At 42.2% G+C, this 23,988-nt stretch overlaps 1 protein-coding gene across 5 annotated transcripts in view; it reads right to left on the bottom strand.

The window, feature by feature from the left end:
• The window catches only part of ndrg4 (NDRG family member 4), a 70,144-nt gene extending 46,847 nt beyond the window's left edge, over window positions 1-23,297 (bottom strand). The window contains exons 1-2 of one of the 5 annotated variants that reach the window (XM_031877998.1): window positions 23,178-23,297; window positions 22,962-23,091 (exon numbers count right to left, since the gene is read on the bottom strand). Coding sequence is in view for 4 of the 5 variants with exons in the window: in XM_031877991.1 (XP_031733851.1) it covers window positions 19,650-19,723 (74 nt within the window). In the remaining variant the exon portion in view is untranslated. Of the gene's footprint in view, window positions 1-19,649; window positions 21,708-22,961; window positions 23,143-23,177 lie in introns of those variants that run through there. The other 4 variants (XM_031877991.1, XM_031877994.1, XM_031877993.1 and 1 more) reach the window with 4 other exon arrangements.
• Between the last annotated feature and the right edge of the window lie 691 nt (window positions 23,298-23,988).

The raw sequence follows: 23,988 nt of genomic DNA, 5'->3' as shown, positions 1-23,988 counted from the left end.
TGTAAGACAGCTGGTTGGGAAATCAATTAACATTGCATTACATCGGCTATATTTGGCCTTGTGACGCTACTGCTGCCAGTGTACAGATAACGCTCAGTCCTACTCTGATTTAATGCTTTGTCTAGTGTGTAACTTCTGTACTATCTATCTATGGTGAAAATCGTGTTGGTTCTTTTTAAAAGATGTTGATACATGTAGTTTAGAATGTCTATGTTATTGTATGTCTCCTGTTAGTGTCTACAACGTGCGTGAATTCCTGGTCTTTTAAATGTGGTCAATTTGATAGCTTAGTCTGTTCAACACTTTGTTCTGCAGCAAAAAGTCTCAACAATTACTGGGTAAGAGCATTTATTGTCCAGGGAGGATGATTCCAAAACGTTTTAATAACTGTGACCCTTTTTCTTGAAAAGCCTAGCCAGATCCTATAGAGTTTGCTGGAGTCATGGTCCCTATAAAATAATTCCTTAAAGTTTCCTCAAGCACACCCACCAGGCCAACATTAATATTGGAAGATTATAAACTATTGAGGCAACACAATCTGGAGATTTCAGAAGAAGTAAATGGTAAATGGAGTTGTACTCGAACAGCACCTTCCTAGTCTTCTGATCACTCAAAGTAATTTCATACTACATGTCATTCACCCATTCAAACCCATTCATTCACTGATGGCAGGGGCTACCATGCAAGGTGCGACCTGCCCATCAAAACTAAGGAACATTCATACCCATTCACACACAGCCCAGTGGGAGTAATTTGGGGTTAGGTTTCTTGACCAAGTGCACATTGACATGAACTAGCAGAGTTGGAGATCCTCTGATTGAAGGACGACCTGCTCTAGCACTGAGCCACAGTCGGCCACAGACGAAGTGGAGGTGTGCAAAGATAGAAGATAGAAGATTCAAGATGGCGCCGCGGACGGCTGCCTCGGTGTGTTTGTGCTCAATGTTTTGTGTTGTTTTTGTTGTAAATACAGTTTTCTGCTGCAATACCCGGAGCTTTTTCACCAGAGATGAGCTCATAAACATCAGGGCAACAACTCCAGTGGACTTACTTCCAAGTTTTCTGTTAACTTCTGTGGAATTACTGGACATTCTAGTCAAAAGTGCTCTCACGCATGCAGTGAAACGCCGTTGGAGAGAGAAACGTTCCGGAGCACTTGGTCATCTCCGCACACGTGGATCTCGCACACCGCTACCTGGCATATTTCTCTCCAACGTTCGCTCACTGTTCAACAAACTGGATGAACTTCAGCTGCTGGTGGGGAAAGACAGAGACTTTTCTTCATCCTCCATTTTGCGTTTTACTGAGACCTGGCTCTGTGGATCGATACCGGACTCTGCGTTCCAGCTGGCTGGCTTCCAGCTGTTCAGAGCGGACCACGACACGGAGCTCTCCGGCAAATCGAAGGGTGGAGGAATCTGATTCCACTCCAACAGTGGCTGGTGTAATGATGTGACAGTGATTCTCCAACACTGTTTTCCTGAATCTTTTATCATAAACTGTAAACCCTTTTACTCCCCCCGTGAGTTCGCTTCATTCATACTGGTCGGTGCCGAACAGATACTGTGTGTGGAGCGGACCGACCCGGACTCTTTAGTTATTGTCCTTGGTGACTTTAACAGAGGAAACCTCAGCAATGAACTCCCTAAATACAGACAGTTTATTAAATGCTCAACAAGAGAGGAAAACATTTTGTGACATACACAGAGGCTGTGACATCATACATCAGCTTCTGTGTTCCAACAAGCACCATTACAGTCGCTTTTATCCAAAGCAACTTACAATTCAGATACTATCACATTTCTACACCGTAGAATTACGGGAGCAATTTCTGGCGTTAAGTGTCTTGCTCAAGGACACATCGACATGAGACTAGTGGAGCCTGAGCCGGGGATCGAACCGCCAATCCTGTGATTAGAAGGTCGGCCCTGCTATCCACTTAGCCACAGTCGCCCACCAGGGTGAGTTACAACGACAAACCCTGGTTTACAGCAGAACTCAGACAGCTAAGGCTGCACAAGGATCAGGCATTTAGTAGTGGGGACAAGGACATTTATAAACAGGCAAAATACAGGTTTAGCAAGGCGGTGAGAGATGCTAAACGACTGTACTCTGAGAAACTGCAACACCAGCTCTCAGCAAGTGACTCTGCTTCTGTCTGGAAAGGCCTCAGGCCATGTCCACATTACTCCGTTTACTCCATTTTTGCCACGTTTACACTGAGCGGCCACACTACGCCGGAGTTTTGGAGCACCGTAAACGGAGGAGTCTGAAAGCACCCCCGAGATTGGAGGTGTTTGAAAACTCCGGGGTTGCGCTTGAGTGTGGACGGTCGGAAACTGATGTGTTTAGAAAAAATTACGCCCACACCCGTGTTCGCTACTGGATTGGTTCTTAGCAACCATGACGTCTCCGTCCCTGATTCGTCACACTCACTATCACGTGACCCGTACTCGGAAGAAAACAAACAGGCAGGGCGACCAGCGATTCATTTCAACATGGATAAATAATTTCAAGCGTTGCTGCTAGCACAACAGCTAGCAGCTGTTGTGCAGTAAAAGTCTGCATTTCTGTGGAGGAAGCAGCTGTTATTGGAGCGATTAGCGAGCGGCGTGACCAGCGGCCAAGCCACAGTTAGCCGTAAATGCTATTCAGAGCTACGAGTGAGAACAACAACAGTTAGTACCTCGTTGTTTTTAGATTCTAATGAGAAGACACGCTGCTTCATTTTACTTCTTCCGTTTGGTAGCTGTGGAGAATTTCAGTATTAGAAATGCATTATTAGTAGGATTTAATAACACCCCTAGTGGCGAGTAGAAGTGTCACAATAATAAATATGTTAGTCACAATATGTTTCCATATGGAATGTATTATATGTTTACAATATCCTCACTTATAGAGGATATTATATGTTACAGTATATTAACTCATTGAATACATTAGATCATAGAAGTATAGTCACTGTAGGTATTAAAACACTAAGTCTTGAAGGTCAGATTCTGAGTGAGGCTACACAGACATGCAGCAGCAAATGGAGGCAACCTCATCGATGGAGGATGGGGCCAGTGGGACGGTCAAATGCCAAGCTGACCACGATGGAGAGGTGGAGCCAAGATGTTTTGCGAGGAGCAAAGATGTTTTGCTACAGGATCGATCCAGGGAGGGGACAGAATTCGGACTGTGAGGAGATGCGTGTATGTGGTCTCTGCTCTCGAGAACATTACTATTGATAGTTAATTCAGTTTGTAAGTGAATTTTGTGTAGTACATTAAATATTGTTTTTATTTTTGAACCGGATTCAGCTCATTCTTTCTGCTGCGCGTGCGCAGTAAGAAGCTCGCAGCAGAAGAGTTCCTGCGGCCTGCAGGCTCCTTCATCCTTTGTTCTAACCCTAACATAGCCTTGAGAGACCTTAGTCTGTAAGTATTTCTTTATGAAGCATGAAAAGATGTACGAAGATATATATTCTATTCGCTTTTTTAGTATAGCATTTGTGTTGTATTAAATGCTAATCGCGGTTAGCATTTCTCCATTGGTGGTAATGTTACAATTAGCTTAGAAGCTAGCTAGTCGGACATGTTACATGATGTTCAGAGCTACGAGTGAGAACAGACAACAACAACACGGAGGAAACGAGTGAGAGACGTGTGTTGACCACATTTATGGACCATAATCTAGTAAACGTTTACGTGTAAGTGTTGATTTTAAAGTAAATTTGATGTGAGAGAGAGAGATAGACCCGCAGCGCTGTAACTACGTCTGAAAAATAAAACTTCTAAAACGTTCCACGAACTGTCTGTTTGAGTTTATAGAGGAATATTTTAGAGGAAGATCTTAAGTATCAAACACAACCTTTCATTATTAAAGATTACTTTATTACTCTGCCGTATTTTTTTAAAACTCAGCAACAAATCTACTTCCTGTTTATACCGTCACGTGCATGCCCAGTGTACATTAATGGTCACGTGCTGCCCGTCTTCGAAGGTTGCCGTGTGGATGCAGATCAATTCGAGAATGATGCTGAAACGGCCGTGTGGACGGAGATCGTTTCTATTTGACAAATCTGCTTCCAAATAGAAACCGAATAGTATGGATGTAGCATCAGACAGATCACCAACTACAAACCTAAAACCCCCCACTCCATGAACGACCTATGCCTGGCAGACAAGCTGAACGAGTTCTACTGTAGATTTGAAAGACAATGGGACAGTCCTGACCCCACCCCCCACGGCTCCATCTACCAGCCCCAGACCACCAGGCCCCCCTCCTCCAGCTCAGCAGGGGCTCATGCCTCTGTATCACCCATCCCATCGCCCCCACTCCCCTCCTCACTGACGACTCTCTCTATTCTGGAGAGAGACGTCAAAAGGCTGTTTAAAAACAGAACCTCCGCAAAGCAGCCGGCCCGGACTCTGTCTCCCCCCTACAGCCTGACATCTTCAACACCTCCCTGGAGACATGCCACATACCAGCCTGCTTCAAGGCCTCCACCATCATCCCCGTCCCCAAAAAACCAAGGATCACAGGGCTTAATGACTGTCACCCTGACCTCTGAGGTCATGAAGTCTTTTGAACGCCTGGTCCTGTCCCACTTAAAAACCCTCACTGACCCACTCCTGGACCCCCTGCAGTTCGCCTACAGAGCCAACAGGTATGTAGATGACGCAGTCAACATGGCCCTTCTGTTACGGGTGTAGTTAGGACCCAGGAGCAGTACGACAAGACCCGGACTGGTTTGATTTGAGTTCTTTATTAGCAACGCATGACAGGCAGAATATTCTCTGGCAGAATCCACGACAGGTTTCTCTGGGTCAAGGACAGAAGGGCTGAGTAAGTTTCCAGGGCAGGGGCAAGGCGAGGTAGTCCGGGACAGGCAGGGTCGGCAACAGGGAATCAGTCCATGGGTGAGTGCGGGAAAGTTGAGCATGAAAGCAAAGAACGATATGGCAGTGAGTGTGTGTGAGGCAGGGGTTTAAATAGTGAAGAGGCAGAGTGAGCAGGTGAGAGTGATGAGCTGATGAGGTGAGTGTGACTGGCAGGTGCACTGAATGAACTGATTAGGTGAGTGAAAGGAGGAAAAAGCTAGATAGAAGTAACCGAGCTGTGACACCTTCACTTCATCATCCAGCAACTGGACTCCCCAGGAACCTACGCCAGGATCCTGTTTGTGGACTTCAGCTATGCCTTTAACACCATCATCCCGTCTCTGCTGCATGACAAGCTCTCTCAGCTGCACGTGCCCGACTCCACCTGCAGGTGGATCACAGACTTCCTGTCTGACAGGAAGCAGCACGTGAAGCTGGGAAAGCACGTCTCAGCCTCCCGGACCATCAGCACCGGTTCCCGCCCAAGGCTGCGTTCTTTCCCCCCTTCTCTTCTCCCTGTACACCAACAGTCCATCCTCTGCTCCTCCATGACGGTCTGGTATGCTGCAGCCACAGCCAAGGACAAGGGCAGACTGCAGCATATCATTCGCTCTGCTGAGAGGGTGATTGGCTGCAATCTGCTGTCCCTCCAGGACTTCGTTTCAAGGACCCTGAATCGAGCAAGAAAGATTGTAGCCGACCCCCCTCACCCTAGACATAAACTATTCGTGCCCCTTCCACCTGGCGGGTGACCTCACGCCACTTGAACAGTTTTCTCCCATCAGACTGTTTGTTGTGCACTTTATTTTATTTTATATTCTTTTATATTCTATTGTAAATTTTAATGTTTCTATTTCTTGCACTGTGTTGATTGTTCTTTCAGTTGCCTTACCCACCCAATCTCACGGAAGTATAAGTAGCATCAGATTTCAGCGTGTCATAACGCATATTCGTTTTTTTCACCTGTCATTTTACGATGTGAAATGGTTGAGGCTATGTTTAGGCAACAAAACTTCGATAGCGGTTAAAAAAAAAAAAAACATTTCATGAAATTCAAGAATGCACATTGCTTCATGTCGACCTGGTCATATCATGTATACCCAGTTAACATATACTATTTCTTACAGGAGGATCATACGATCTGTTGCGTTAGTGTCCGTTAGTGAGTGTGCACCTCCTTGTCTGTCCACAGCTAATCTTGCATTCCTAAAAACACTCTCAAAACAGGCATTTTATTGTCTATTTTATACTGTCATTGAATGCCTGCTGACTTCTCACTCACTAGTCTTAACCGTCCCACGGCCTGTAGGGGGCAACAGTGATAACACAGCTGAGTGCATTGTCGAAACCCCAGGTGCTACTCTGTGCCCTGAAACACAGTGGGGGAAACAGTCCGTCTCAGCTCAGTTTTAGTGACAGTGTGTTTGGCTAACGGCTAACTGCTAATGGAACTTGCAATATACACATTGCTGAGTACAGCAAGTGAGTGTTGCTAAAGTGGCATGTTGCCATCACAGTCCACTCGCCACAGTGGAGGGCCGAACTTCAAAGCCTGTCTTCGTCCCACAACCAACTGTGGTCAGGCAGCCAAAGTGTCAGTGGGTGAGAAGTTATTTACAGGCCTGTTTACTATGTCCTCTCTTTCATGAAGGAACACTACTAAAAAAAAGCTTTTTCTCTCAGAACAAGCGGCCCTTTTTTTCTAGTTTGGGGAGAAAACAGTCTACTTCACTGCAGTTTGTTGAGGAGAACAAAATAGAGCTGTCCTCTTTCCTTTTCTCTCACTCATTTACTCTTTTCTTTTCATTCTGCCCAGAAAGGGTTGCTATGACAACCAAGCTTAGTCCCATTGAGACTTGCTCACCTTCTGCTCACTGCTTTTCTTTTCAACGGTACATGTATATTTTCCCACCATATTATGACACCGACTTGTCAAGATTACATATCTTCTGTTTTATCACATGTGCTTTCGTCTGCTTCGTATTGTCACGTTTACAACAATCACATTTCGTACTGGGTTAGTCAGGAAGCAGCAATGGCAGAATTGACACCACAGTATGAATACTATCAATGCATTGTCGCCGTATTAAATCATAGAACTGGTATTATTGCCCTGTCCCCCCTGCTCCCCTGGTTTAAATTACACATAATGTCCTCCTTTGTTCTCCATTGGCACGTACATTTTACTAAATTACACCTCTCACAATCGCACTATAGTAGCCTTTTCTCTTTGCCTTACTCTGTGTTTTATTTTCCTCCTCCTTCAGTTCATATAGTGTTATGAGAGTCCATTTGTATTGTCTTTGCTTATTACTTTGCTCTGTTCAGACGAATGCCGGACAGATTAAAGGTAGTGACGCTTTACAATTATCAGCATCATAAATAATAATCTGATACTCATGCTTTAGAGGAGAACATGTAATCACTTTGAGATGACACAAAAATATCATATATTCGTTTTTTCTTTTTTTATTGATAGTAGGCATTAATTAGAAATGTACAGATGTCTTTCAGACAATGTACATTGCATGTGCAGATTTTCATATGATGCTCATTTTAGTTATACACATAGAACAAGGAGTGAAAAAACAGAAAAAAAACAAAACAAAAAAACAAAAATAATCAAAGAGTAAAAAGAAAACTATGTATAACTAGGGAGTGATCTATTCTCTATGGTACATTCATTGATTTATGAAAATAAAATCAGGTCTATGGGGTGTTACCCATTTTTTCCAGTTTGTAGTTGACAGATGCTGTCCATCCATCCATCCATTTTCTACCGCTTATCCGGGGTCGGGTCGCGTTGGCAGTAGGCCAAGCAGGCTGACCCAGACTTCCCTCTCCCCGCAACATTTTTCACTCATTCTGGGGGATCCCGAGGCGTTCCCAGGCCAGCTGGGAGATGTAATCCCTCCAGCGTGTTCTGTGTCTGCCCCGGGGTTTCCTACCTGTTGGGCGTGCCCGGAAAACCTCCAGTGGGAGGCGCCCAGGAGGAATCCTGGTTAGATGCCCGAACCACCTCAGCTGACTCCTTTCGACGCGAAGGAGTAGTGGCTCAACTCCAAGCTCCCTCCTGATGTCAGAGCTCCTTACCCTATCTCTAAGGCTGAGCCGGGCCACCCTACGGAGGAAACTCATTTCGGCCGCTTGTAGCCGCCACCTCATTCTTTCGGTCAAGACCCAGAGTTCGTGAACATAGGTGAGGGTCGGAACGTAGACCGACCGCTAAATTGAGGGTCTTTGCCGAGACGGTCCGGTGCAGCGCCTGCTTTACTGCTGCAGCCGCACCGATCCGCCTGTCGATCTCCCTCACTCGTGAACAAGACCCCAAGATACTTGAACTCCTTCGCTTGCGGTAGGCACTCCGTACCCACCTGGAGGGAGCAATCCACCGGTTTCCGGCAGAGCACCATGGCCTCAAATTTGGAGGTGCTCATCCCTGCCGCTTCACACTCAGCTGCAAACTGCCCCAGTGAATGCTGGAGCTCACGATCCCAGGAGGCCAACAGGACCACATCATCTGCAAACAGCAGAGAGGCCAAGACAGTCCAACAGTCCAGCTGAGAACAGCCTAGGGTAGGCCCTGCTTTCCCTTCCTGAGCTGTCAGATGGTTTGCCAGAAGCTCCTTGAGGCCAACCGAAAGTCCTTCTCCATACCCTCCCCGAAACTCCTCCCATTGCCCGAGTTTTAGCATCCGTGACCACCGCAGCTGCAGCCCTTCTGGCTGTTATCTTCTCCATTTTGTAAATGTCCATTGTAATGTCCATCCATGTATTCAGAGTGGGACTCTCTTGTGTCAACCATTTCCTGATAAGAGTCTTTTTGCCGGACAAGTACATTTATGAAATATTTGTCTCTTTTTGACAATGTTTTAGGTAAATATCCAAGATACATGATCTTACTTTCTTGGGGTATTTCACCTTCAAAAATGTTTTGTAGGGCAGTGTGTATCCCTCTCCAATAAAGCAGGGCAGTCCAAAAAAATATGGTAATAATTTGCATTTTGATTTCCACATCCTCTCCAGCAAACAGGAGGGTTACTATCACAGTGGCATTTCTGAGAGAGTGTAATAAAATACATTATCACATTTTTCCAACCAAACTCTCTCCATGTCTGTGAGCTGGTCCACTTCCATTGAAATTTCCATATTACTGTCCATTCTTCCTCAGATATAGTTATTGCCTCCTCCTGCTCCCATTTTGTTTTAATATAGGAGGTTGAATGTGTTTTAAAATTCAAGACATTTATATATACACATGAGATGATTTTACTGCCTATACCTGTGTTATATGCTTTTCTAAACAGTTCTATCAGATGTGTACTCTGTCATATTTTTCATCTTTGTATTCACATAATGTCGCATCTGCAAGTATTGATAGAAGTCCTGTTTTTCTAGTGAGTGTTTCTCTTTAAGAGTTTCAAAACGTAGCAGTGTGCCTCCTTTCAATATGTTGCATATGGCTGTTATTCCTGTAGCTGTCCAATCCCTAAATCTAGCATCCAATTTATTTGGTGTGAAGTCAGAATCATATGCACACCATTTAAGTGTTACAATATCTCCCTCTAGTTTGTGTTCTCTTATAATGGTTTTCCATACTTCAAGAGTCCACCCATGGGTTATCAGTTGTATTTATGTGACTTTGTAGATTGTTATCAGCTAGGATTGCCTGTATGGGGGTGGAAGTTATTTTCTCTTCAATGTTTTTCCATTGAGCCTTATACGATGGGTTGCACCAGCACATTACTGCTCTCATCTGTGAGGCCCCATCCTCCCTTTTCTTTGGGTAGTTGTAGGGTTTTGAGACAGAACCCTGGGTCTTTTACCTGTCCAAGTATACCAAGATAACATCTTGTCCCATTCATTCAATTGGTTTTGGTTAATCTCTATTGGTATAGTTTGAAATAGATAAAGTAGTCTGGGCAGTATATTAATTTGAATGAATTCAATCCTCGCAGTGAGACTTAGGAAAGGAATTAAGTTCCATCTTGCTATGTCTTCCTTAATTTTTCTTATTAGTGGATCATAGTTATAGTCTGCAAGTTTTGCAAGATCTTTTGTAATATTGATGCCCAGATATTTGAAGGATGTTGTTTGCCATGCAAAGGGGTATTTATTTTCAATTTATCTTGGTGGGCTATAGTTATATGTGAGTAACTGGGTTTTACCCACGTTAATCTTGTATCCTGATAGTTTACCATACTGTTCAAATGACTGAATCAGTTTAGTTAACCTGTTACCACTCCTACGGCCCGCCCGTGGCCGTTGGAGTGTTTATTGTACATCTGTGTCATGTACAGAACTGCTATGTAAAAGGTAGGTACTAATGCAACATCTCTTTGGAAAGCTAAGCTCTGATGTGAATAATATTCGAATGGCCCGTGCTCTTGAGTGGCGGAATGCGTGTTTTAGCGCTGCAGTTTTGCTGGATTGTTTTGTCATGCTTTGTTGTCATGTGAATATATGTGACTGGTTCTTGTGAGTTTGTTCTTGTCATTGTGTTAATTACATTGATTTTGACTATATACATTGTCCGTTAATGACGCAGCATCCCGTCACACGCGTTTTCATGTATCTGCACTCTGCAGTTAGTGTATTTGTAGCCCTCATAGGTGTTGAGCTTCATGTATGATTGTAAAGCCGTCTGAGGCAAATTTGTGATTTTGGGCTATACAAAAATTTATTTAATTTAATTTAATTAAAATTAGGAGGTGGTTCAACTGTAGTAGGACAGCACTGAAGGCCCAGGAATAAAATACACGGCCCGCCACTGCATTGGTATGTACTTCTGTCTTGTTATTTTCAATAGTTTGCTCAACATACAAAGCTGCTCAGTCGACAATTCCAACACGTTGAGTAAAACTGCTGAGGCTCACCTGATTTCTCTCCCCCAGCTCCGTCAGGCCACAAGGTTACCAACTCTGCTCAAGTGATTTAATTAGCCCCTCCTGCTCATCATCTTCACTGAGTTCATACACCTTTACCTGCATGCTTCTGCTGATTAAGAGTTTTAGAAGATGGAGTGACTGGTAAAGTATAAGCAACAAGGACACAAATATAGAGACTGCTATAGCCAGAAAATTTAAATGCTGTGAAGTCAACTGCAGCTTTGAAGCTTGATTTCTACAATACTATGGAGTGTGCAGGATTTTTGTTTGTGAATTATTGACAGAAATGGAATATAATATGAATAATTATGTTTCCATCAGTGTATAATCACATGAAACTAAGACTTTTCGTTGGCTTAGAATGAGCCCTTCATATCTAGAGTTCGACATGTTGCACCACCACGTTTCTACAGCAGCCCAGAACGGACAAAGCAAACACTGGTTCTAGAGAGAGTATTTGACGTTACCTGAAGGCCACCGTAGTTCTCCAACAGTCTTGGAAAGGGAGGGGTGAGTGGAGCGGTATTCAGTTGATTGCAATCTACAACCTCATCTCTAGATGGCACTAAATCCTATACACTGGCCCTTTAAGTGTAAAAGCACAGTGGTCATGTTAGCATATGTATGTGCTTGAATGGGCTTGTTAGTCATGCTAGCAGCATGGCTCTATGGATGACAGTGTTGTTCTGTCAGTGGGTCCACCACTTTGGTCCAGACCGAAATATCTCAACAAATAATTGAAAGGTTGCTGTGAAATTAGATTCACCCATTCGTGGAGCCCAGAGGATGTATTCTACTGACTTAGGTGTTCCTCTGCTTTTTCATCTAGTGCCACAAGCAGATCAAAATGTTCACTTATTCAGTGAAACATCGAATGAGCGAATGATCCACTGATCATTAGGTTTAACACTTCTAAATCATCAAATATGGCTGCTTGGTCATCAGTCCTACGTACCTCTATTGCCGATAACCGTGATATCAATACGGTAGCTAATATCGCTGAAGCTGCCTGCCCCTGACCATATATTTATAAATATACACATCATGAAATTTATGAAAAACAGAAATAATCTAAATAGCAGCAGTCTATCCATCATCTGTCTGCCATCTTATTTCCTCCCCGACGTCTTTTTATTGAACTACGTGGATGTGATTCCTGGTGGAGCTTCCTCCAGCCAAGCAGAGTGGCGATGTTAATCCCGACTGACATGCCCCCCCGACATTCACTTCCACACATCCTTCCTCCCGTCACCATCATCCGACCCGTTGGTCCGTGTGGTGTGCACACAGATAAGACATCTTTTTACTTTTTACACACCTACATGTATGTATGTATGCATGTTTAAATCACAGTTAGCAGCTCAGCTAGCACTAAAACTCTGCCTAAAACTCTGACTAAATATAGATAATGGAACCTCATTCATTCTTGATCTTGTTAACAACAGGAAAGGAAACATCTCACCACTCATGATTTCTGATGGAGTCAGTTTTCAAGCCAACATGAATTGGAAGTCCTTAAAGTGCAGAAAAACTAGACATTCTTTTAAGCATCTAGAATAACACAAACTCCAACTGCTGATGAAGATCATGTGATATTATTGAAAGCTCCAGAACAGCTACTAAATGGAGCCTGTGGGAAGATTGTTTTCTCAACTTCTGTAAAATCGTTATTTTAGGAAATGTGTGTGAAAAAAAGTTGAATTAAATTAAAGTCAACCTGTCCATCAGGTTGGATACTGTGTGAAATCAGGCTGAATCACGCAGGTTCACCATCAAATCGATTAGCTCAGACTCCAGGGGGGCCAGCAACCAGTTCACCATGGATGGACCCAGATGTGGCTTGACTGCTGCCTTCGGCCTGCAGTCAAAGCTACAGCGGGAGGAGGAGAGCTCAGCGCCCGGAAGCAGTGGCTCCTTTCAGGAGCTTCTCCTCTCTGCTCCTCCCGTCCCCACTGGGAGCCAACACCGACACTACACTGCTGGAAACCCAGGCCGTATTGCTGGGCCCACTGAAGAGAAGGGAGGCAAGGGAGAACCAGGACTGAGCAGAGCAGACTGTAAGACCCTGCTAAAGTCAAATGAGAGGTTTTCTAAAAAGGACTATGGTCCCTGTAGAAACACTTTCATCCACAGGGACCATCAAAATTGACACAAATGAAAGTTCCTAGTAAAAACTTTATTTAAAAAGAATGGGTTATTTATTCTTTCAAAAGTTCTGTATTCTCACTTTTTTATATTATTGTACATGTAATAAATAACAGTGGGGAACAGTTTATTGCACTGAGCATAACTTTACATACATTTTACATTTGTGATTTATATATTTGGTATTGGAAAAATATTGTGACATTATTTTTATTTCCGTTTTATACTGATCTAAAAGTGGAAATACAATGTAAGAAATAAGCTAGTTAGAAAAGTTAGATTTTGAGTTGAATGTCTGGATATTTTTATCAGCACCAGCAGTGACGACAACCAGCATGCCAAGATTAAATTCATGCATAACTTAACTAAATTCTGCTCTGATGTATAACCTCAAATATGTTCCCAGCTTTGAAGGAGTGTGTTGGTTCGATGAAGAGTTGGCACTGCCTGAGGAGTGAGTGAGCAGGTGTGATTAAAGTGAAGCCCACTGATGTCCAAGTTGACCATCACAGTGTGAAATAAAGTTTTAATGACATCATTCTCCACCAATGTTCAGTAAAATATGCGATCAGGACATCGGTATTCATGCCTTCTGTTCGCTGAGCTCTGATAATGTTACATTGTAAATAACCAATCCGTGTTGAAATTGACAGGAGAGCTACTAAAGTGGTCTAATAATATGTAGTGTTGGTGATAAACTTGAATAAATCCAGTTGTTTGAAGGAGATGTTTTCACAGCAACATAAACAAATTCCCTCTTAGAGAGGGAACTATAACCTGTTAACACTAGCTCTTAACAGCTTATAATACATCAATAAAACTATTCATGACAAGATGTGTTTCAATCTTAAGCAATCTTTTATTTCCAAATCATTTGAATTTTTATGAAAAAAAACTATAAATGACTATAACAAAGTAAAAGAATAACATACGAATTAGTGATGGTTTACACTGATTTCAGAGTGGTTGAAATGATGTTTGGGATGGTGGCAAAAAAGCCTGAAGCCTTGTAGACCAGCTGCTATAATCAAAGAAAGGGATCTGTATCTGCCAATATGGATCATCAATGATCTGCAAGTAGTATCAGCGGCAAAACAACACGATCAGGAATCTAACAGATTTGCTCCCTTTTTTTGTTGTTGTAGTGATTCGATTTTTGATCCGATCCGTGAGTTTCATGATCCGTTGCACCACTTGTTCACAGCTGGGACTTTGTCCAGCAGATTGGTAGGCACTGAGTTAAGTTTTGTAAGACAACTTTTACTGATGCTGGAATCCTGCGCAATCCTGTCTTCCAGCAAAATTTCTCTGAAATTATATTACAGTAGCTGTTATCTTCACCATTGTGTTAACCCATGATCTACATCATAACATCAAACTAACTGACTCTTGCCACATGAGCTCCTAGAGATCCCACCAAACCAAATATGAGTATGTTTGTGTGGGACACATTACCAATGCTGAGAGGTGGTCTAACATTTTAATGTGATGTCTATCTAACTTTAAAAAATAAAGATAACTGTGCTTCCCTTCAGCTCGTAACATCTCTGTACTTTGCTTTTACATTCTAGTCTTTTTTTGTGTGTCTCCGCCAGGAGGATAATGCGATCGGTTGCATGCGTCCGTGAGTGAGTGTGCACCTTGTTGTGTGTCCACGGCTCACATTCCGCTGCAGCAAACTGCATAATATTTTGGGTGGCCATTTATAGAATCATGCTCCACCATGGACCGCTATAGGCTCACTTAAGCCCGAGCGCCCCCTTTTTGGGGGGCTGTGGAGAAAGTTTAGCATATACCATCGAAACAAATGCACTTATCACGAACGAATATAGTGATGTCACACATCAAATTAAACAGTAGAACCTGGGCTACAAGAATACGCTCCAAACACAACTCAAACATTAACGAAATGAATTACCAAATATTAAAATCCATATAGCGCCACCTAGTCAACCCACTCGCCACATTTCTGGCTCTACCGCTGTGGTATTTTATGCAATACGCACACACGATATCTCAAAAGAAAGCAGCCACTCCACAGATTCCGTACATATACATCAATAACAAAGCATGAGCGAGATATGAGCCAAAGAACACCAACAACAGAAATCGCTTCATCAAACGATAGTTATAAAATTTCTCTTACCGTTGCTGTTTTTCATCAATATATATTTATTTTCCCGGTAATTCCAGACTGAAATACATTACAACTACGTCCTGTGTTACACTAAAATCATTCCGGGCGTTTCTAGGTTGCTGTCGGTCCAAGCAGGAAGTATAAGAATCGCCTTGCGTCATAGCCAGCACGTTTCACAGGATGGCGCCCTGCTGATTCTGATTGGCTAACAGTGCTGTTAATCTCATTCTGGTTGGTATAGCTAAATTGTATTGGCTCTAACGCTTCAAATGAGGTATCAATCACTGAAATCGACCAATGGGTTGCTGAGATAGTGCCCTGCGTACTTACAGGGGGCTGACATCGAGAAAAACTCTATAGTACGCAGAGAGACACAGAGAGGACTCAGAGAGGATGCTGGCTTTCAAAATAAAGCCCAAACTTCTGTATTTGGATGAATTGAACACCATTAGTAATATACAAGTGAAATATATAGTTTGGTACATGAGAAAATTTAAATGGCACACATGGTGCCAAAATGACCATTTTGGAGACCTCACCTGAATTCTCTGTACTAAAACCTCTCTAATTTTGTTCTGCTTCACTTTATCAAAGTTAGACTTTGCAGAGACACTGTTCATATATTGTGCTATGATTTGGGCGAGGTTTAGACCTGCAGCTGCATCATTCTAAAGAAATAATAATCCTGTAAGTGCTTTTTGTTTTAGGCGAACCTGAAACTTTTCAATTTGTGCTGTGTCCCATCTTCATTTACTCTTTACCAGTAACATATATTTACACATCTGAACAAATCTAACAAGTGTTCCTTTTATTACAACATCAAAATTATTCAAATAGACATTGTGGTTGCAGAGATATACTCTCTTTAGTATGGGTATGCAATTTTCGAGCAGAGGCCTAAAAAAATAGGTTTGTTTTGATTTGTACTGCTAAGCTTGGTGAATTCCAATATTTTTTGTGTGTTGCAGTGTATTATGTGTATTATGGCTGTACCAGGACATTGAGCAGATAAATTGCATACATCACCGCTTGTTTTTGAGTGTGTATTAATTTGCTCTACAGTCAATTGGTTGCCTACATCACTGTTTTTTTAGTTAGCTCACTTATATTGTTTTATACGGAGTGTTTGGTTTAGCGTTGATGGAACTACCAGTACACACACTGCTGTACCCATGCATCACTGATTATTTGTGTCGTGCTGAGGTGTTGAAATATTAACCTCTTATCTACCATTATGCTAAGGCCACTAACCACAGCCAAACATGGATGCCAGCAGGGCAGACGGGCGAACAGTGTGTGGCAGCACACTGAGGGGAGGGGCGAGTGTTTGCTGGACTCCTTCCTGAACCAAACGGAGAGCCAGATGTCGGGGAGCAAAGCTCGGTGGAGCATGCTAAGTGGATGAATGGTTTCCCATGTGTCTTCCTACAGAGACACATGGCTTTATAACAGTGTACACTGAAAACAGGTCTGGTGGAAAACCTAACCCTAACCCTTCCATAAAGTCTGTGTCCATGTATGAACCAATCTTCACACAAGCTTTCTCAGCTGTGTTCTTCATTAAGTGTCTTAGTTGTCTTTCTTAATGGCTATCTCATCTGTTTGTTTACTTATGACCGGTCAAGGGAAGATAGTAAATCTGTTGTGTTCACGTCAGTATATACGTAGGCTGATTTACAACCATGACGTTTCCTGATTAGGATAAGATGACCCTTGAACAGAACGAATTGTCAAAGAAACGGCTCCAAAGTGATGGTCCAGATCTTATGCAAATTACTCTGTGCCAACGCATTTGTGTGTTATCCATAGTGTATATATATCAGAGACTCAGAGACAGACCTTTGAGCAGCCTTGATGCATAACCTGTTTGTGAATCAACTCTGTCTCCTTCTTGCAAGAATAAATGTCCTGTTTAATGATTTTTTACATCGGCCTCGAGTGAATTTTTCTAACAAGGTCACAACCCAGCACCCCAACAGTAGTGATTGTCTTGTATTTTATTTGTGACTGGAGCTAAAACCAAATCATGTCGAGGGATTAAGGGGTACCTCAGAGGAATATTAGAATAGATCTTGATGAAAATCGCAATACCCTACAGAAAATAAAGAGCGATGTAAATCAAGTGAAAAATAAATAGAGTTTATTAACCTGAATTACAAAAAGATATATTGTACTTTTTTTACCTAACTCCATAGAAATATAGCTGTAGTCATAGTACTTCTGGTTTTGATCGTGGTCTGAGCAAGGGGGGCAAAGGGGCCATTGCCCCATACCAGTTTACTCCCCTGGCCCTTTTTGGCATCATGAAACTTTACAGCTGTGTAGTCAAGATCAAAATGAAGGTTGAGTTTGAAGATGGCCGCGGTCCAAGTAAGGGCGCCAGAAGTAGGAGTGTAGGAAGTTGGGAAGTGGCCATTGGCCCCACCACTTTACACCCCTGGCCCAATTTACCATCGCTGCTGGTGTGATCCCATCGTAAGACGGTTTCTTGTGGTAAACTGTATTTATAGGAGATCTGAGGTCTCTAATACTTTCATTTTCTGGAAAGTCAAATGCTTCCGCTTCACCACAAATAAAATTCCTTTCACCAGGAGGCAGACTTCACAAACACTGCAAAACAAATCTAAAACATCTGAATGGCCAGACGCCACTATTGTACTATTTACATCTCATTATGCTGTTGATACAGAAGCTATTGCCAACATCAGATAGAGTTTTCCTCTGGTTATTATTCCTCACAGACACTGAGGGGAATGCGAGGAGGTGGTACAAAAACACACCACATGTATTATTTTTAGACTGATGGATTATGATCCTTGCCAGGCTGCTATTTTTGTTCTGTACAAATAACCCACTAACTAATGCACATTCAGTTATTAAGAGATTTCTATTTCAGTACCAATCCGTATTCAGCGACATTTCAAATCTCTTTCTATTTTTCTGCTGATAGAAAGGTGCATACAGTTTTCTAATGAATAACAACTTAACTTGCAAATGACCCATCTTGAGGACATCCACATATGACACTGTTGCCTCCGGTGTGCCTCCCTCCATTTTTATAGATATCCTCCATTAGTGACCACAGCAGAGACATTCAATAACCAATGTGTCAGCAGCAGCATTCACATAATGAATTGATGGCCTTCACTTTACACATCATGACATCCACTCTTGCTCTGAACACAAGGCAACTTTTTCTTCTGCAGGGATCACTAAACACAAAGAAAGTACATTTGACTTTTTTGACACGTTAATGAACATTTACCAAGGTGATAATTTTCACCACAGATATACTACTCGTTATTGCAGTTGCTGAGTTGAAGATGAACTATATTGCATACACACTGACACTATATAACAAATATGTGCTATTAAGTGCATGCAGAGATGTGTGGAACATGCCGTTCCCTGCAGGGTGACTCACACAGGCGGGCATTTCAAAGGTGATGGGCGACACCAATAGATAACACATACATTGAGAAAAAAAATGTGTGTATGTGTGATGAAAGGACATGTTGTTATGCTCCATTTCTTTCTGGTTACAGTCATTTTAACCAATGAGGGTGCAATTTACCTAAAAATCCCCAAATCAGATCTTTTTGTTGTTGAGGACCTGAAAACTTGCTAGAGAGTTCCAGGAGTTTTGTCCAATGCACGGGTGACAATGGTTTGTCGCCTAGGAAACAGGTTGGATTGGTTCCTTGGCCTACAAGGAAACGTGGGACTGAACATTGGACCAAAAAATTATTTTAGATCAACATAGTTATCGGTAATCCTGTTCTCAAATGTTATCACAAACTTGATCAATTACTGAAAAAAAATCTGAATCAATGCAGCCCCTTTTTAAACCAATTAAAAGGAGAAAAAAAAATGTTGGTTCTCTAGAAGCGAAATGTAACTACACATGTCCCAAGCTAATTTTTAACCGTGGTCTGTAGCTCTCATGCCTATGGTAAGGTTTAGCTAGTGACTAAAGAGACACCGTTTTTTTCTCTTCTGCATTTGACTTCCTGTGCATATTTCTATCAACTCACAATGGTAGATAATGCCATTATCAACATAAACTCACAAGAGGGCTTATATATTTTCTCAACCTCTCAAGAGGTTTGGAAAAGCTGATTCAAAGATATCATTATTTGTGGCTGTCTGGTTCTGATGTATATCAAACATTTAAAGGGTAAAAAGGATGAGCAGACTGCTCATGCTGGATTAGTCTCACTGACACAATGTGGCAACTGAAATAGGTTGGTACCAAATGCTGTTGGGGGAATCTTCCGTTTCCCACTCTGGCTTCGCTCCCAGCCTAATTCCCAGTATCTGTTCCAGTATGTTACGATTTAGAAATTATTTCTAAATAGATATTTGTCAGATGACAGATGACTACTCAACCTGTTGCATGTCTGTTTAACAACTAGACAATGAGTTCTCGTTGGATTTGTGGGCTTTTGCGTCGCTGCTGCAGAATGAACATGTGAAACACGGGACTGACTGATTGACAGAATGGAACAGATGGACGGAAAATGTCATAGATAAGTCCACACAGGCTGGATAAAGGAGGGACCTGTGCGGCACTGGTATGTAGGTAGGTACAGTGGCTTCAAGGGTCCTACGTACATGGTCTGCAGGAGGCTCTGTGGAACCGTACAGCCAGCCTTGGGAGGGAAGTTCCAAAACAATCCAGGCCCCATCTAGCAGTGGGTATAAAATACAAGAAACAAGATCTACTGTACTGGTGTTGGTGCATTGCAGGTGCAAAGGTAGTAATAAGATTCACAGAATTATGTGAGGAGACTCCATGCAATAAAACTACACAGAGCAGACAGAAGGTATCATTAGGTAGGAGGCAGAGATGAATAGGATCCTGTGGAAATTGCCGGGGAGAGAAATGTGAAGGTTAACATTTAATAGAAGACTTGTGCGATTGATGCTAATCTAGTTATTAGATTTTATAATCAATAACAAATCCAGTGTGAGGTCTTTAAAGTTGCATTAACTGACTGTTATGGTGGCCAGAAAGAAGTCCAACAACACAGACTGTAATTCACATGAATAATACTGTAGTTCCATTTCCCAATAGACACAAGGAAACTAATTAGAGCAGAGATCCAAAAGAAGCATCTAGCAAATCAGCATGCAAAACACGGTGATAACAACATTGCTTTTTTCCAGTGGCCCACTTGCAGTGCCAGCCTTCATTGTTGAAAATGCCACAGGGTGGGAGAGGGGATGGAGGTGGTGACAGTGGGGTCTTTGGACTCCGAGGAGTAAGAAGAGTTGTTCCAAAACAGAGAGAACCAGAAACACAGAGAAAGCCTTGCACACCCGAAATCTCTGAAACGTCTTAATCAATGACTCAACAGTATTTATCAGCATCTATATGAATCATATGGAATCACCAGTTTATTCTAAAGGACAGTTGAAACCTTACCTATTGCCTCTTTACCCTTTAAGTCAAACTGACAACATAAAAATATATGCTGCATTCAATTTGGAAAGGGAAATCGGAATTTCTGATTTCAACTAGACCACCACCTGAAGTCGGCTTTCTGAATCTGAAAGTTGTGGTGTTTGTATGCTCAAAATACTGCCGTAATGTGTCGTTATCAACTGGTAATGCTAATAATAGCTATCCTGACTGGAGCAAACCCCATTAAGTGTTCTGACTTGTTATACTGGAACGCAGTCAACTCTGGTGTGACGTCATAGCAAGCTCCTATTTCCAATTTCCGAGGTAAATGGAATGTAGCAATAGTAGGAAAATACACTGATAACACTTTAACAACTTTCAACATTTAGGAAATGCAGTCGTGCTTTTAAGCTCACATTCCAGTCAGAAAGCGAAAATTAGCTAACTAGCTAGTTAGCCTACCTTGCTAAGGTTAGCCCTGATAGACATTTAGGGGAGGGGGGGTAGCTAGCTTCAGCTGTCTTTCATTGGCCCAGTTATGGGGAATGACCAGACTGTCAAGACAGACTGTTTCTTTTTCTAGGGAAAATGTATTATAATTTCAGTTTTGACTTTAATTCTGGTTTTTCGCACAAATAGTGAGCTACTGCCATTCAAAAACTCCCAAATCCTTTCTCCAAATATGGGCTCACTGAAGCAGTGATGAGTTACGTAGTAGCTCATGTAGGAACAACAGCAGCAGCGTATTGCTCTTTGTAAATCTATTTATAAACCCCGAGCTGAGAAACAGACCCACTCCCAAAGGCTCGGCTTCATTGGTTTCATGTGCCGATAGAGCAGCGCAGCACTGAAAAAAGCCAATAGGTGGCGTTAGAAAAAGAGGGGGGGCCAATTCACTAAAGGATTGAGTTGCTTTTAGGGATACTAAACTTGCACGAATCAGACAAAAAGGTAGAAAAGTGCAATTGCTGCCAAATGAAATATACACATTTAAATGAAGTCAAATCCAGACAAAATGTGCCCTATTTATGCAAATGAGCCTCATTGCACTAACAGTCCAATTCACAAAGAACAGCGCTAATAGCCGAACACAGTTACAGTGAAATTATTTGAGTCTTCAGAGAGCTGGTGGTAGCTGAAGCGTTAAGGGGTGTTCACTCAAACTCGTTTATTTTGGGACGCACTGACAGGATGCAATGACAGTTTTCTCATGAAAATAAATAAAATATTGTTTTAGAGTAGATGAGAAAAAAAACTAGCTTAAATTGAATGAAAAATAAGGTGATTATATAAACAAATGAAAAAATGATTTCTTCCCTCTGCAAAAAAACAGCAAAATGCATTAAAATACCAATATTTGTGGGCTTGTTTACCCTGTAATATCTTTAGCCCATTCTCTTTTGTGAATGGGACATTGAGATGGGCCATATAGTGGTTTCAAGTGAAGCGCAATTTATGGTGCTGTTCCTTGTGAATTCGCCCAATAATGTGAAAACACTTCTTGCCAGGAGACGATAAGACGAGCAGAGTTCTCCAACAGAAGAGGACCAAAAAAAAAAAAAAAGGGACATACAGCGTGTTGCTATTACAGTGGGAAGCTTTTGAGTGGGATGCAACATAACATCTCCTTAATCTAGTCTAGTTATGGTTTGACCCAGACAGGCCCTTTAAAAATATATACATATATATTTGAGACTTATGAGGTTTATTAGTAGCATTTCCAATTTGTTACAATTCACAAAAAGGACTTAAATCCTATGTCTTTTAAGTCTTACATTTTCTTCAGTCTTTCAGCAGCATTCAGCTAATGCAAGCAGATTCGCTACACTGCTTGCTAGCACAAGCCTGCAATTCAATCATCTTTTATGACTGCCACCTACTGTACTGTAGATTCAGCATTCAGAAACCAAACACTATTTTCTATACATGCCCCTTTAGACTTAAGTCTGTTGTATTTACTGAGAGTGAAAACACTTTTTCTAGAAGCAGCCACTTCAACACACCAACCAAGTTTCACTGTAAATATAAGTATCAAGACAATGTGCCTCTCAGCACAAACACATGATCTTTTTAGTTGTGTTCATAGGCAACGTCTGTAGTGTAAATGGCGTACTTTTTTTTCTGCAGGGACAATAAATTCAACCTGCCGACGTGCTACTCACTCCATTGCAGAGGCTGGCGATGGGAGGTGTGTGTGTGTGTGTGTGTGTGTGTGTGTGTGTGTGTGTAATGGGGAGGAGGTGGGGGTTGAAGTAAAGTATAGAGTACAAAGCAGCAGGGCTACACACACACACAGACAATGTGCCAAAACTCCTTTTACCATCCTCCTGTTCATCTGCAGCATATTGAAGCTTAACTCCAAATTTCTTAGACGGAGAAAAAAATATTCTGCTTGTGTCAGCTTCACAAAGACTTTTAGAGCCTTGATTTTTTGGGGGGGGGTACAAAAACACTGTTTCACACACATTCTCAGACAAAAAAAACAAATTATGCTCCAGACGGATCAAGCTTTACTGTACCTGTGGTGGAGTAGAGATCTTTTCCAGTCGGTACGGTCGGGTTTAGCTGTTCTCCGCTCCCAGTGTTCGTGTGAGCGTCCCTCAAGCTGCTGAGGATTGGAATAGTGGACGTTGTGTGTGTGTCTGTGGACTAAACGAAACGAGAGAGAGAGATTAGTCTCTCTTTCTCTATCTCCCTCCCCTTGCCGATGATAAACAGAGAGCACGTGGCCTCACCAATGATGCGGCGGGAAGTGAAAAAGTGACAAAGGGTGGGAGGGAGGAAGAAAGGGGGCAAGTAGAGGAGAGCAGACAAGGGGGAAAGAGTTGAGTCTGGCTGGGAAGGAGATGTGTGTGTTCATGTTGTTCTCGAAAGCAGGACACTGCAGCTTTGAGTTGGCGAACACCAGCGTGGAAATTACTCATACCTTTTTTTGAGCACGCCGACAAATATGTGACAGAAAATATCTTCTTTTGAACATCCAATTGTGACACAAATATCGGATCGCAGACATCCTTACACACGCACACACCAACCGACAGGCAACCAGGGGAGCTTTGTTGTCTGCTCAAAGGAATTCACCATGTTTGGGCAACTGGGGCATGATGGAAACACTGATTACTGATAGCAGCATCATCCAGTAATCCATGGCAGAACTTCAGCAGAGACTCCTTTGAATATAATATGACACATTTATAACAGGAGATATTCTAGGCCTCTGAAGCGCAGTTGTTTGTACAAAGCTTCAAATATGTCATCCTTCCAGATCAGTCCGCTTCACCGCTAGATATTTGGTTGAGAGTTCTTAAGCAGCCCCGAATCCTGAAAATTATGTTCCTATACTACAAAAATGCATAGTGAACTACATTTTGTTTTTGATCATATCTGCTTTTGAAGTATCAAAAATACGTCACCGGAAGCCCACGCAGGAAGGAAGTATATGTGGGGGTCACTAAATACACTTTAACCCAGGAGACTGCCGTTTGTGTCCCGTGTTTTGTTGAGTCTTTGTTTTTTATTCAATTTCGTAGTCATTTAAAGCCATAC

The sequence above is a fragment of the Anarrhichthys ocellatus genome, unplaced genomic scaffold, assembly GCF_004355925.1.
Source record: "Anarrhichthys ocellatus isolate YVR2014 unplaced genomic scaffold, GSC_Weel_1.0 scaffold157, whole genome shotgun sequence".
Classification (NCBI taxonomy): domain Eukaryota; kingdom Metazoa; phylum Chordata; class Actinopteri; order Perciformes; family Anarhichadidae; genus Anarrhichthys; species Anarrhichthys ocellatus.
This window is presented reverse-complemented; position numbering and strand designations above follow the sequence as displayed.